The 15,757-nt window shown below is 42.1% G+C and overlaps 1 protein-coding gene across 1 annotated transcript; it reads right to left on the bottom strand.

Moving 5' to 3' along the window:
- Positions 1 to 6,930: 6,930 nt before the first annotated feature.
- Positions 6,931 to 15,362, bottom strand: LOC124613720 (synaptic vesicle membrane protein VAT-1 homolog). Its single transcript, XM_047142439.1, has 6 exons — positions 15,314 to 15,362; positions 14,578 to 14,652; positions 13,517 to 13,708; positions 13,235 to 13,445; positions 11,640 to 11,883; positions 6,931 to 6,988 (listed from the first exon to the last, which is right to left on the bottom strand). Exons 1-6 carry the CDS (start codon positions 15,350 to 15,352, stop codon positions 6,931 to 6,933), a joined length of 819 nt encoding a protein of 272 aa, XP_046998395.1. The 5' UTR covers positions 15,353 to 15,362.
- Positions 15,363 to 15,757: the final 395 nt, after the last annotated feature.

The following is a 15,757-nucleotide window of genomic DNA, read 5'->3' as shown; positions in this document are numbered from 1 at the left end:
ATGAAACAGGGCTAGAAGAGCTGGTCACTAGGAACTATTATATAAGCTATAGCCGCCCGGGGTGGCCGAGCGGTTCTAGGCGCTACAGTCTGGAACCACGAGACCGCTCCGGTCGCAGGTTCGAATCCTGCCTGAGGCATGGATGTGTTTGATATCCTTAGGTTAGTTAGGTTTAAGTAGTTCTAAGTTCTAGGGGACTGATGACCGCAGATGTTAAGTCCCATAGTGCTCAGAGCCATTTGCACCATTTTTTTGTAAGCTATAATCTTGTTTGGTCTACTCCAGGGACCAGGTCTCAAAAGGAAGGCAGTATAGCTTATCGACTGTATTTGGTCAAAAAGTACACCAGAGTAGAAGTGAGTTGCACAGGCAGACAGTGATACGCACTGCAAAGCAAAACACGGCCGACAATCATTTCGAAGCACAGCTAGCTGAGTGTGGTATAGAACAGTCGACGCTGCAGTATGCTAGCAGAAGAATGGACGATTTTCTCATTTGACACCATGGATGTGTTTAGAGTACGTACCTTAAAGCCCAAAATGAACATAGTCTGGTGTAGTACTCAGCCATTCGTGCACTAAAATATTCCTATCTCAGTATCACGGGCCCACATCGCGAGCCTGTGACACCTGGAGTGACATGCTGGAATGCAGTACAAGATCTGCTGTTCGGCCACTGGACAGAGCAGCCTGCTGTGAACCACGAGAGAGCCACAGCGGAGCAGAGAGCCGCCCACTCGCTGGAGGCAGGTCCCGGCCGCTCCTGCGGTATTGTCAGCTGCGCTGCTGCATTGTCATCGCAGTTGCAGCATTCGAGTGACAACAATAAGCTCTGCTCTTTGTATTGTCAGAAATGCTGGATGTCTATTGTTTCACATGAGAAGCAACTGGATGCCTCCACCAAGCAGTTCCTGATATACTACAATTAAGTGTCAGAATAAAGAAGTTATTTAAACAAGTCTCCTGCAACCTGACGTCTCATTTCATTCTCCATGGGTGACAAAGAATCATTTAACAATAGGTACAAACAAGATACCAGCCAAGAAAGCATTGGTAACAGAAGAAATACTTCAGTCGAATGACAAAAGAACGATGTACAAAAATGTACAGGGAAATCCAGGAATACGGATGAAATAAATCAAGTGCAGGGAAGCTGAGGCGAATGGCTGAATAAAAATTGTAAAGGAATCGAAAAAGAAATGATTGTCAAAAGGACTGACCCAGCATACAGAAAAGTCAAAATTACTTTCAATGAAATTGAAAGCAAGGATGGTAACATTAACAGTGCAATGCAACTCCACCATTTAAGTGGAGAGAGGGGGGGGGGGGGGGGGAGAGGGAAAGAGAGAGAGAGAGAGAGAGAGAGAGAGAGAGAGAGAGAGAGAGAGAGAGAGAGAGAGGTGGAAAGAGTATATTGAAGGCCTCTATGAGGGCGAAGACTTGTCTAATGACGTGGTAGAAGAAACCGAAGTCGATACAGAAGACAAACGATTCAGTTCTAGAATCAGAACTGAGAAGAGCTTTGGAAGACTTAAGATCAAATAAGGCAGAAGGAATAGATAATATTCCATCAGAATTTCTAAAATATTTGAGGAGGGTGACAACAAAATGACTACTCAAGTTGGTGTGTAGGCTGTATGAGTCTGGCAATACACACATCAGACCGTATATGAGGGTTGCCCAGAAAGTAATGCACCGCATTTTTTCTCAGTCGAAAACAATGCTACGAATGCGAAACGTTGCGTATGTGTTATCTGAAGTCTCCTGAGTGAGCGGCAACAGGTTTCTGTCACTTCCGACAGATAGCGTAGCTGCAGGACAGTATCAAAATGGCGTCTGTAGGTGATTTACTTTACAAGCAACGTGCTGTAATTGAATTTCTCACAGCAGAGAGAAACTGTGGGGAATATTCACAAACGTTTGTGCAAAGTCTGTGGAGCGTCTGCTGTCGACAGAAGTACAGTTGGCCGCTGCACGCGGTGGGTGAGGTCATCAGAAGGCGGTTTGGGGGAGTTCCACGATTTGCAGCTGTCGATGAGAACATCCACGGCTGTCAAACCTGACATGTTACAGCGAGATGATGTTCCTGAGGACAGGCGCATTACGTCTCGGCAGATGGCGCTGCATCTGTCAATAACGCTCGGCCCCACCCAAGTCTGAAGGCTGCTGAAAAAAATCGCAGAACAGGGTTGGTCAACGTTGCCCCATCCATCCTACAGCCCTGACCTGCCCCCTCAGACTTGTTTGTGCCATTCGTAGAGGACAATGAGGACATTCACACTGAAGTAGTGACTCCGCCACCAGGAAAAGTATTGGTACCGACAGGGCATAAACGCCCTTGTTTAGCGCTGGAGGAAGGCTGTAGAACGGGAGGGAGATTACATGGAAAACAGGATGCATACATAAAACACTGTTCTTTCGTATGTTTAATTTTCATTATGTTAAATAAAGAATTGTTGGAGAAAAAATGCGGTGTTTTACTTTCTGGGCAACCCTCGTACTATCAGACTTTCGGAAAAGAATAATCCGCAAGAGACTGAAGACAGCAAGATCCGACAGGTGTGAGATTTATCGCACAATCAGCTTAACACACTACAAGCATCCAAGTTGCTGACAATAATAAAGATTAATGGAAAAGAAAATTGAGGATATGTTAGAATAAGTTAGAATAAGTCTGCCTTCAGGAAAGGTAAAGGCAGAGGCAGCTGCGACATTCCAGTTGATAATGGAAGCAAGACTGTAGGAAAGTCAAAATACCTTCATAGGATTTGTCGACCTGGAAAAGTTTTCGATAATGTAAAATGGGGCAAGGTGTTCGAAATTCTGAGGAAAATGGGGATAAGTCTAAAGTGTACAAAAACCTAGAGAGAACAATGAGAGTGAAAGATAAAGAACGAAGTGCTCTGACTACAGAGGGTGTAAGACATGTAGTCTTTCGCACTTACTGAACAATCCATGCGCTGAAGATATAATGGCGCAAATAAAAGGAATGTTCAAGAGAGATTAGAATTCAAGGTGAAAGACTATTAATAAGATTCGCTGTCCCTGTGAAAGCGAAGGAGTACAGGGTCTGTTGACTGGAATGAACAGTCATGAGTACAGAATATGGTTTGAGAGTAAATCTAAGAACGGTGAAAGTAATTAGAAGTAGCAGAAATGAGAGCAGCGAGAAACACCAGAATTGGGGATCACGAAGTATAAGTTAAGGAAGTCTTTTGCCTAGGCAGCAAAATAACCCATGACGTGTGGAGCAAGGAGGACATTAACAGGCTAGCCCTGACAGAGGGCATTCCTGGCCAAGAGAAGTCTACTAGTATCAAACATAGGCCTTAATTGTGTACAATCATCGACACTTCACTTAAAAATGGTCTAAGTCCGAAATAGGTCAATTGAGCAAGACAAATTCAGCACTTGTGTAAAACAGCTGAGGTGAAATACTTCAAAATGTACTTTTATTAAATTTCAGTTTGAAGTTAATATTTCGCATTACTATGAGCAAAGTAAAATCACGTTCAGACTTGTGGCGTTTCACGCACGTGTGCGGGGAAACTAGTTGCGAATTTTGGCGAAACGGTATCGGCTTTAGAAGTATCGTATTGTGTGTTTTCATTGACACTGATACAAGGCATTGTCAATAGTACTAATTTTATCACAGTTATTTAGTCAACAAGCGTATTAAATATTACCGCGTTACGCCATATACTCACCTAAGTGAAAAGGCAGTTCAAAAGCGTTTGGAGGTGTATCATTGTAATGACGTTTCCCTGTTCAGAATAATTGATTGTTCTAATGGAAATATCTACTAGAGACATGGCAAAGTCCAACTACAGCACATTGCTAAGGCATGTGTCAACATTTTTCAGTTTCGGTGCTCTTTCTAGCCAGTAAACATCGCATGATAAAGTATCAGACTTCGTTTGCAGCAGCACCGATCCGCTATCACGTATCGGCGCAGCGCTCCAAGACTGTTCTACCCCTTTGTAACGAGCTTCGACATCACCTGTACCGATGCAAGGTTACTGCAGACAACTGTTGAGATCCAGGTTAATTTAACAAAGATTTGCTTTGTGTGTGGGGCTTTGCTGTGGCCGCGCGACTGTCAGCGTGTTAGGCATAATTGCTTATGGCTCAAACTAATTTGAAGTATGTAAAAAATTTAATAAGTAGGTAGCAACGAATGATTAACCTAAATAATAAAAACTGCCGTATATCAGGAAGTGGATTGGGTCTGAGACGTTCTACAGGATAACCCTTCGAAAACCAGTGTCATTACAAGATAAAGGAGGTGTGGCATGCTAACATTTATGGGAAAGACTGTCCTAGCAAAAGAGAAAAATGGAGTGATATCTTTTAAGACACTTCAGCTCAACTGAGCCACCGATGGATGTTTTTGAGCACGTCTTCCGGCCTCTCGTTCTGCTCTGCATCAGCGTCACAACGCTAACTGAAGGCCTAACCTCGTGTGGCCACTACAGTCCGTTGCTACACGTTACGTAGTCTTTTCAACTCCCGAGGTCTTGTTTTCCCTCCATTTGTACTGAAATTAAGCGGAAGTAAACCTGAATGTCTTTTACTCTCGCATGCCTTGTGCTGACGGTACGAATTTGATAATGCCAGTATCTTAAAAAAGGGGGAACGAGAGGAAGTGGAAGGAACGAGAGGAAGTGGAAGGAACGAGAGGAAGTGGAAGGAACGAGAGGAAGTGGAAGGAACGAGAGGAAGTGGAAGGAACGAGAGGAAGTGGAAGGAACGAGAGGAAGTGGAAGGAACGAGAGGAAGTGGAAGGAACGAGAGGAAGTGGAAGGAACGAGAGGAAGTGGAAGGAACGAGAGGAAGTGGAAGGAACGAGAGGAAGTGGAAGGAACGAGAGGAAGTGGAAGGAACGAGAGGAAGTGGAAGGAACGAGAGGAAGTGGAAGGAACGAGAGGAAGTGGAAGGAACGAGAGGAAGTGGAAGGAACGAGAGGAAGTGGAAGGAACGAGAGGAAGTGGAAGGAACGAGAGGAAGTGGAAGGAACGAGAGGAAGTGGAAGGAACGAGAGGAAGTGGAAGGAACGAGAGGAAGTGGAAGGAACGAGAGGAAGTGGAAGGAACGAGAGGAAGTGGAAGGAACGAGAGGAAGTGGAAGGAACGAGAGGAAGTGGAAGGAACGAGAGGAAGTGGAAGGAACGAGAGGAAGTGGAAGGAACGAGAGGAAGTGGAAGGAACGAGAGGAAGTGGAAGGAACGAGAGGAAGTGTCTAATGACTAGAACAAAATGTTTAGGAAGATGCTCAGGACCACAATACAATGGAGAACTGTCAGTTGATATATGAGACACCACAGAAAAAGTGGGATTACATTATTGATACTTTATGAACACTAATAAAGCGGCGAGATACGTAATAGCTCTAAGCTTGAGAATGTGTGTACAGAAATACAACAGAAGGCGGAAACAGATTGGGCATATGGGATGGGAAAACCAGAGTTACTTGTTTTAGGCAGGGACGAACATTTTTCGCTTAAAAAAATCGTTTCAGTTACGATACTTAGACTGCTCTGAGAAAATCTAATGTTTGCACTACGAAGTACATGCCACAACAATGAACTTACAATTACAGGCTCTGCGGCCTGAAATTACTATGAGTAATGACGTTGCAGAAGTAAATACTTTACCCTCCAACAATTAGACTTGTTAATTGCCGAAACTGAGCTCTTCTCATTAAAAGTTTTAACACCCCTATATTATTGTACAAGAAAGATCGAACAACGCTATGACAAGGAGTAAAGCATTCCCATTAATTTTTAAGACAACTATTTCCTGTTTGAGCAACGGATATACTTTGACGTACGTCATGTGCAATCTACAGTCCACAAAGTAATCTGAAAAATCTTGCTGTATCGCAGAAAAATGTCTGGAAGATTGAGTACAGGCAGGGAAATGGATCTAGTTGGAGGAAGGGAAGCAGTATTACCTACAGGGTTCTATCACCACGAACCAGATCTGAAAATTCTTGAAGTACCCAGGATTCGCATGGTGTCATCCATTTACCCGTTTTGCACACTCAAGGTAACTGTGTTTACACTCTGGTCTAGCTTTACAGGTTAAAATTATTTCGCTAAACGTTATATGTATTACTTTCGGAGAACCGGTACAGATCTGTACGTCATGTTCAGTACATGAGAGGTTTGTCGGGTGGGGTGTTTCACGCATAGAATCAGTAACTTCTGCTGCTCAATTTTGTTTATTATTAAATACCATTAAAAGTGCCATTTGGCTTTATAAGTTTACAGCACCAGATAATTTGCAATTGCTACTGTTAAAAGTTTTACCACGGAGAGCCATTAAAACCATAAAATTTTAGCTAAAGTATTTGTACTGACGGCACCATATAGCCTGAAATTCCCAGCAGCGCCTTATCAAGGAGCGCTGACATCAGTCGTACCCTCTGCGACAGTCTCTTCTGCTTGTTCCACATGAGGGGGTTCCACCACCGTTGGTTCCGCAGGAGACATGGAGTCTTCCTTCTGCACTTCTGGGTCAGCTTCTTTTGCCTCCTCCACTGCTGTTGGCTGTGGCTCTACCGCAGTTTGAACTTCCACAGCTGGTGTCTCCGCTGCCTTCTGCTTGACCTCCAGAATCACTTTCCCGAAATTCTCACGGCTGCATAGTTGCGTTATGCCTTCAGCCACCTGCAAGTATCCAAAGGTTACAGAGGAGACCTCTTTCCTATGAAGTTTATAAATACTTGGCGCAGTGTACTCACATTTTCGAAGGGCAGAACAGCGTGAATACAGGGCTGTATTTTGGCACTGGAATACAGCTTAAATATTTCATTTAGAGATCGCTGCACTGCCTCCGGATGAAGGTCTAACCATATGCCAATGTTCACTCCTGCTATGCAGTAGTTTTTACTAACTACATCCGTAGACGACACCGATCCGCTATCCCATTTAGGTCGCATTAACCCCCATGATGTATATTTTGAGTATGTAGCTGTGCTGTTCGACCCTGAAAAAATGTCATTAACAAACTGTCAGAAAAGCATACAGCATGAATGCTTGCAGCCTAACTACCACTAATTTTTAAGTAACATTGTACGCTTTCAATATATGAGGAAGGAGATGAAGCAGGAAACTGACACAGGGCTATAAACAACTAGTTCCAAACAAGTGGACGCAGCAACGGAAGCAGTAATGCATGAAATAACACTACGGATGAAAGGAAGACCAACAGTTCATTTCGTTTGGTGTTATCGCTCAGTACTGAGAGAACAACCTGTCCAGTATAGTCTTATTCAAAGATTTCATTTAATGCTCCAAACTATTTTACCGTCCGGATTCGTGGAAATGCTGTTTGTTTTGTAAAGTGTCAGGCAAATCCAACACCTTCCATGAAAACCCTGACATGATAAGCAAATCCAATAGTATGTCACATAGCTCCGAATAAATCGCGACATTAAATTAACCAAAGTAATACAAGTAACGAGTGAGCAAACTGAATACCATAGACTAACACAAGAATGCCTAAATGCATGTCATACCTTCCCACCATGAGACAGAAGCAGTTCCGAGGGGAGAAACGAGAACAGAAGCCGAGAGCAGAACCGTGTTAAGCTGGAAGACCCTACGATAAGGGACGGACACCCACGTCGCCAGATAACCGCTACGACCACACCACCCCCAAGTTTTTAGCGTGAGACTTTTTCGCGTCTGTTAGGTTGCGAACTTTAAAAACATTGCCCCGCCACGAAAAGTATAACGTTTCTCATTGGATAGACAATTTTTTGTAGGCGGAGCTTAAGGTTAACATTGAGACCCTGACTAGTCAGATGAAAACACAGCCAGATGGTTTAAAACCCAACTTCGGAAAATTGTAGTAAGGAGAAGTTAGGGGAGAGTTGCTTCCGAGACGGCGAGGTGAGCGGAGCCGAGCTGTGCTGTACGCCACTCCCTGACGAACACCGACAAGGTAATGAACGCACGCGATTCCGCATTTTTGAGCGCATAAGGCTTCACTCAGAACTGCCGGAGTCTCATCTGTTGCACCCCCTTTTTGCGTAATACTAGTGTCGATAGTCAAAGCTCATGGTGTTCATTTGCCACTTTAAGTAAAAACCTGAAACGCGATGATTTTTCTGTTATATAGTTATTGAGAAGCCACATCAGCTACTAATTTACAACAAGTTAGATAAGTAATTAAAGATAATTGATGATCACTGTAGACCGTTTTGATAGTTCTCTCTTTTGTGAAACTTAATTTAAACCTAGAGTATAGATGTGATATGGCATAGGTCATCCTTCGATCCATTGTAGAACTGAAACCCATTCAGGGAATATTCGTTCACATTTTTGTTGAACGCAGTTCGTTTTTACCATCTTGTTTTAATACATTTCCTTTTATCAATAGTGCAATTTATAAACAATGTTTTGTGAGTAGAATAAAATTTCCAATGGTAACCTTAACTGCTTTTTCGACGTTATTTTACCAGCTAACTAAAAATAGGAAAGCCTTGAGCCCCTTCCACTAAATTTAGTTAGTATTAAGATTCTTTTACAGGGAGTGCAGTGGAGCTGACGCTGAAATCATTAAGTATTTGATTATATCATCGCTAGTCTCACTGAACTCTTCTGAATTCTACATGTCATGTGTGGTCTGGCGTCTCCTTACCAGCAACAGGTCCCAGGTTCAAACTAGTCAATTCCCTAAAAAACACGCTCAGAGCGTCGTTGCGCGAAAGTGGTAGGGAGACACGATGTAGAACAAACAGGCACCACGCAGAATGTTTAGAGTTTTGCTCCATTTTTCTTTTAGCCTTCGAGTCCCAACAATACAGAAAATTCTCACAAAGTAACTTGGCATCAGTAACATCGCAAAGAAGAAGAAATTGTCGAAGGCAAACAGTGTTAACCACTGACAGCTGTCGGTGATCCAGTATTTTGCTTTACGTATTTCAAAGGAAATTTGCATTTTGCCTAGACAATTCCACGTCTCTTTGCGGCCATGAACATGATGCTGTTAACTGATCATAATCCTGAATAAGCAAAAATGGATCTAAAATCTGTTTAATGTTTTATCAGAACTGTATGATACTCCCTTTTAGTGTATCAGTATGATCACTATAAAAAAGACAGGATCTTTGTCACATAGCAGAATCTTCGCGCCGTTTGGTGCTTTGAACGCTGTGACTGCTACGATGCAGTTCGCACCTCGTATCCCTAGACGTGTCAACAGCATCGGCTGTGACACTCAAGGCACTGGTATTTAAAAATGGTGAACAGGTGGAAACCACTGGTACTCCAAGGATTAACGAGTCTTTGAGGAAAGGGTTGCAGAGTTCTCTTTCAGAAATTTTAGTACCAAAGACGTTATCTCCGAAAATACTAACGCTTGAACGGTTCTGATTGAAGTTAATTGTGTTTACAAGGCCCTAGTTAGACCAGTCTGGCACGTACCTGATACGACTAGTAGAAGAAATATCCAAAGGAAAGTAGTGCGTTTCTCTGCAGGTTCATGTAAAACAAAAGCCATCAGATTCTCAATTCCCATGGCAGACGCTGCAAGATGCTTATTGTTCAAATTCCAAGGGCGAACGTTGTTAGGAGTCAACAAGTATGCTCCTTCCTCCTACGTGTATCTCGCTGAAAACTAAATGTAAAGTTACGAAGTGGAGCTCCCACAGACTTACCAACAATCTTTCTGCCCACGAATGATTCGTGCCTAGGACAACAACGTGGTAAGTGTAGTAACCTCAGTCACACACGTTAACACGGTTAGCTTAATGTACTGTAGATGTCTCTTTAATACCTAGTTCAACTTAACCTGTTTAACCAACGAATGATTAATATCTATTCGCTAATTTTGTCTCTGAAGTAATGGTTTTTTATCGACTGTACAGTAACTTTGAACTCGTCAAAATACAACAGATCCTACAAACATGTATCTCAGAGCCAGAATATATTTTTCGAGAATCAGGCCAGAGGAACGAATTTGCCAGTGAATCAATACATTTTTCTTGACAAAAGGCTTCTACGTGTCACGCTAAATATGACAGCCTCGTCCTGGACTGAGGCATGAGGACACCGGCACCGCCCTAATTTGACGGTACCAGAACTCTTCCCCAATTTGGGACTGGGGGAGGGGGTGCCACACTTTCTGCACAGTGGCTCCAGGAAGTTATTGCTGCACTGAGCTGAAACGAATGCCGGCGTACATAACAGCAACATCTATCACGTACTTACCGAATTTGTAACAGGTTGAGGAAGGTTAACACCTCTTTCCACGTTTATTGGACCACCGTTTTCTACTCTGGTTAGACTACGCCGTTGTTACTTTCGACTTCAAATTCTCTATTACAGTTTCGACCTATGATCATTTTGTAATGGAAGTTACTGAAGATCTCGTGCTTTTGCTGACACTTGAACAATATCAGAGTATTGCATGTCATCACATGCTCCGTGGAGGTTACGTTACCATCGTTACACTTTTGAAGCTCTTTGGCGTTAAGCACAACAGTCGTAATACTAGAGTTCACAGCATTTTCTACACGAGTTTGTAGGCTATGTTGTCATAGATGAATTTCCTAATAAAGTCTCACTATTTTACAAGTTGATAAGTGCCCTGTTCAGCAGTACAGGATTTCAAATCCGATGTAGTGTGACGGCTCTTAAATGAATCATCTTTAGACAAGTTTCCCTTGTCGCAGATTGAGTCTGTGGGTCTTCGCTTACGTAAATATGGACACATCCGAGTGGATGTAATTTAACCACTCACTGGTCTTTCAATTTTCACGAAAGTTACGTCATTCTGAAACGATGGGTTGTAACTTAATTTGATTTCGTCCTGGACCGATACATTATGTTTATGACAGGAATATCAATCTACTTAAAATCAGAAATTTTATGTAACTGTACCGTTAAGGAACCCCTTTATCATTGGGGTGTTGATGTTAGTATGCAAGTAAAACGCGGCTTCGTAAATTGAAGTAGAAATTTTATGCATTTGAAATCTAAGAACGTTTACAATTAATGGGACAAGAGACATTAAGCATCTGTTTAGATGAGAAAGTAGCCGATTGCAAAAACTCTTACCAGTAGAAAACTAATGTTAAGGAGATATCGGCTACGGCATCTAAGATTAGTTCACCAGGTGCCCTAAGTGACGGAATTAAAATAAGCGCATGTCAAGACTATAATGCTAACAGATATTTGACGTAGGTTATGCAGAGATAAGATATGATGAAACTAGTCTAAAGAGGAACTGTATCCCCTTAGATTCCGTCCTATGTTATGGAATTTCAGCTGCTCTTTGCCTGTATTGATAGCCCTTTATCGTTATCACAGCACAGCCAACGTTACGCGATGCATTGTGTCATACCAATGCCAGTTCACCTGTCTCAGAGATAATGACTAGTAACGTTGTACTATTTGTGAGATTAAGACTAATTCATGGAAGTATTTAGCCGATACTGTAAACACTAAATTGTTTTATAACGGATCTGCACCAAACCAGGAGATTAAGGAAACCGTTCTGGCATGTGAGCTATTATATTCAGACAGGGTATAATAACTACCCTACTGTTCATAGAGTAGCTTCTAAGCGTAGCAAGAGGCAACACGATTGTTACTGCAATGTTTCTTTTTACTTACCTAGCAGTACCAACTTTCCGACAGGCTGTAGAATTTTTAGGCACTTCTCAAGATCGCTTCCACCATCGGTGTTTACCACGATATCAACACCTTCAGGGTAGTCTTGCAATATTTCATTTTCATAGTTTTCATCATGACGGAATACCCGCTTCACGCCAAGAGAACGGAGCTTTTCGTGCTTTGATTCAGAAGCTGTTCCTACAACTTCGACATTGTCCACTGTCTGAGCAAGCTGGACGAGTGCCGTGCCTACACCACCTGAAATGAGAGGGGAATTTATACTGAAGTAACGAAGATACTAAAAACTGACTTCAGAGCCAGTGAGCTGAAGTAGTACAAGTAAGTATTAAGCAACAGATTCCGAGTTTGCCAGACCTGGCCACAAAAACTAATACCAGAGGTTCTAATTCTGTTTTGCAGCTGGTTGAGGATTTTTTACTTGTATTTAATGCTATTTACATTCAAATACTCTACACCGAAAGCGTAAAGCTGATATGTGAGTTTAATGCTGCACAATTAAGAGTCCTTTATATCTGCTTTTTGGATTTTAAAGCAATGTATTACAGTTCACCATGTCACAGTCCTCTAAGCTTATGTCATGAATGTTAAACCCCATGTCAGCAGCGTTTGAGACAATTTCTAAACACAGCCATTTAAGTTGTATGAATTATAAATTCTACGAACACACATTAACGCAGTCGTCTGCATCTAGAGTACCTAGTTGTACTTCATCGAAGAATACCGTTAAGATCAGCTCATGAATACTTAGAAAAAGCTCTTACAAATTTTTGCTTAATACTGCGACCATGGGTGGACGCTAATTATCTAAAATCGTTAAAAATTCGAAGTGAACCGCACTCAATTTTAAGCAATTAACTTACAGGGTACTCGTGCAGCTTGTCCAAAGGACTTAACCTAATGCCAAATTTGCTACTTAAATGTCTTAAATTAATTTCCACAGTCTCAATCTAATTTACCACAACGATCATTACACCATATACACGGTCTCCATTTGATATTCCTATTCCTGTTCTAAAGGGTATACATAAAGTTCAATTTTCGTAGTTTGTCGGGCGGATCTATACTTTCCCCAACACCTAATTCTCAACTAACACTTCCACAGTACCAGCCTGTATCCTTCAATTGTCGCAGCCGTCCCCACTGGAGTCCTGACTAATGACTGCTGCAATCTTTGGTAATGACAGGTGGTAGATTACGCTACCTGTTATGATGGAATGAAAATTTTCGTGGTAGGCGAACGTAATGTTCGACAACACGTCAAATTCGCATATAATTTTATTTTGTGCCCTGCCAGTTTTAGCGTGGTCGCTGGTCCAGTTGTCTGATGTTAACGAGAAAAAACTAAAAAGAATGCTTGAATCCCCTCTATCCCATTTAGCTTATCCTCGACGTCATACGATACTATCGTTCCACTGTTACGCTACGGCAGGGGTTTGTACGATCAACTACGACACCAACACAAATGCTATATGAAAGTTTAATACGCTTGTCACCTTATGATTACGGCATCTAAACTGGAATAAAAAAAATTTACAGTAGTAAATGAGAAAGAGCCTAGTGAAAATTGCATCCCGTAATTAAAGTTTACCTGCGACCGACTGCATGAACACTTTCTCCGCGTTCGCAAGGGACCCGAATTTATACAGGCAGAAGTGGGCCACAACGAAGTTTAGACCAAGACTGACGGCATCTTTTAGGCCAATATCTTCCGGCAGCAGAAAGCAGTACTTGCGTTGGACGTGGACAACATGCCTAAACAGACCACCTTGCATTTGCAGACAGAGCACTTTCTGGCCCGCCTGTAACAAAGCATCAGAACATTAGCTTTATTCCGGAAAACTAAAGAAGTGCTGGAGAAAACGTGTCTTACCTGCAGATCGGTGACTGCTTTGCCCACGCGTGTTACGATGCCGGAACATTCACTGCCCATGATAACCGGGAAGAGTCTGTTCCTTATTATACCCAAGCGCAAGTAGTGGTCTGTGAAGTTCAGGCCACAGTAATGGACTTCCACTTCGACGTGGTCGTCGCAAATATCTTTCTGCAGTGGCGCCTCTGTTACCTGAAACACGAATATGCAACTGTATTTCGAGCCTATCACGATTAGACATTCGTTTAAACATTTGGAGGTTAACAGGGCCTCAAATTCAGGTTATTTGCAGAAGTAGGAAAGCTTAGTACTACCTTGTCTATAAAGACGTAGCAAATGTTTTGTGGAAGAATCAGCCAAGAAAATACGTAGGTAACAGGGTTAATACTGTTGCTCTGTCTTTAGTGGGCAGACAAAGTTTCGTGCTTAGCTCCTGGGAGTCATTTTCTATGAAGACATTCGGAAACAGTAATTTACTGTGCCCGAATACAAGGCGATTACGGGCAAGCGGCGATGGAAATTATTGGGTTTGTGCTTCAAGCAGATTAAGGTACGGCTCATTCATCGCAGCAGCAAACAGACAGCTATCGCCATCTCTCTTTTACTGTGCAGTTGTAAAGTTGGAAAATTCACACACTTGCCCGCATTTCATTTCGATACAGGAGGGTTCTCATTTTGAAGGTTAGTGAGAGGCTACAGTGATGAGGTTTGAACAGGCAACATTTGAATAGAACTGGGGTAAACATGATAGCAGCTCCTTGAGAATGGAAGCTGTATTCTGAGTGGTAAGACCCTGTAAGAAAAATTCAAGTTATTACTAATAAAAAAAATGTCGCCAGATATGCCACAATTTAAGTATTGTCTCGAAGGAGACATTTCGCTACAGCGGTGCTTTAACCTTTTTCCTATTTGTTTTAAGGGTACAGTAAGTGGCTCAGAAGCCGAATAGCGAGTCCATTTAGTATCTACACTTCTTAAGAGGCAGCTAATTACATGAAACTCCTAATATGTGATCGAAGAAACATTTTACCACTTGAAGGAAATACGGTACGTTGGTTTACCTTTATTCTGCTGATACTGCCATGCGCTGTTAGTGTGACAGACGGTACAGGACGTGTGAGGTCAGTTGAAGGAATCTGCCAACATTTTTCTTATATCACTATTTGCAAACAACAATTTAAATACATTAAATATTGTTATATTCGAACCGCCTGCAACTGAACGAAGGTGGTATTTGTTCGATCAGACGTTTCGCCTGCATTTATTAAGAAATCAGAGGTCGTATGTTCTACACAGCCACTGAAAAGTAAAACTCAAAATGCGTCGGCAAAGCTAATACTGATTATTCGGTCCGAACCTAATGACTGAGGTCCATAAACAAACATTTAAGAAATTCAAGTCAGATTCAACACAATCTTTACCGTCGCCTATTTCTACGTTACATCTATTATGAAATGTTTGTATGAAGCAGTGAACTACCTAAGACAGTACCACACCAACAACGTGTTGCAGGCGGCTCGATAAGCATGTAACACCTGAACATCTGAACAGCAGTTAAATGGCCGTTTAGGTTGTCTAGACACGAGCTCTAGATTCTACACTATCATTTTTGACTAGTACGTCAGTATTACACAACGTTAAGCCATCCAACACACGTGGAGCTGCTAAATTGAATTATCCACAACGGAATGTTGTGGAAACAAATTCAATCAATAAATAACCGATGTTAATCTTCTGTGGCATAGTATTTTAAGTGAAAATTAAATATTCTGTATTGTTAAAGTCACGGTGCCTTACCACAGTAGGCGCGGTAAACTGCAGGGGAAGCAGATCCATGGTTGCCGGTAATCACCTAGAAAAACAAACAAGTCAGCGTAAGAAATGGTTAAGAATCTATTACATTCTGCGTATGAGCTTTGCAGCCTCATGGTTTGTGGGCGTAAATGTTGTGTTCCACCAATTACGGATTTAGGAAGTTATGTACCATGGACCCTGTCCCAGAAAGCGAGTTGAATTTTAGCCATGCAAAGCCTTGAAGGCGGGTTTTGATCAGTCCCTTAATAGCAAAAGCATTACCCGCCGAAGGCACACCATGTTTGAATTATGTATTTGTACTTAAATATACTCCAGAACCGTACGTCTACAACTAAAAATAAACGAAACGATTCCAAAAAGAAAAGAAAACGATTTGTGGCTGAAGGCCGTTGTCCTGTCTGACAAAGTTTCCTATATTTTAGTACT

Source organism: Schistocerca americana, chromosome 4, assembly GCF_021461395.2.
Source record: "Schistocerca americana isolate TAMUIC-IGC-003095 chromosome 4, iqSchAmer2.1, whole genome shotgun sequence".
Taxonomy (NCBI): domain Eukaryota; kingdom Metazoa; phylum Arthropoda; class Insecta; order Orthoptera; family Acrididae; genus Schistocerca; species Schistocerca americana.
The sequence above is the reverse complement of the archived record's forward strand: the minus strand, read 5'-3'. Positions and strand labels throughout refer to the sequence as shown.

Bases quoted from the DNA above. Each gene is read 5' to 3' on its own strand.
- LOC124613720 (XM_047142439.1), bottom strand. From the start codon at position 15,352: ATGGATCTGCTTCCCCTGCAGTTTACCGCGCCTACTGTG. The intron at 13,709-14,577 runs GTAAACCAACGT...TTCGTGTTTCAG, and splicing joins GCAGTATCAGCAGAATAAAG to GTAACAGAGGCGCCACTGCA. The intron at 6,989-11,639 runs GTTGGTACTGCT...ACATTTTTTCAG, and splicing joins ATTCTACAGCCTGTCGGAAA to GGTCGAACAGCACAGCTACA.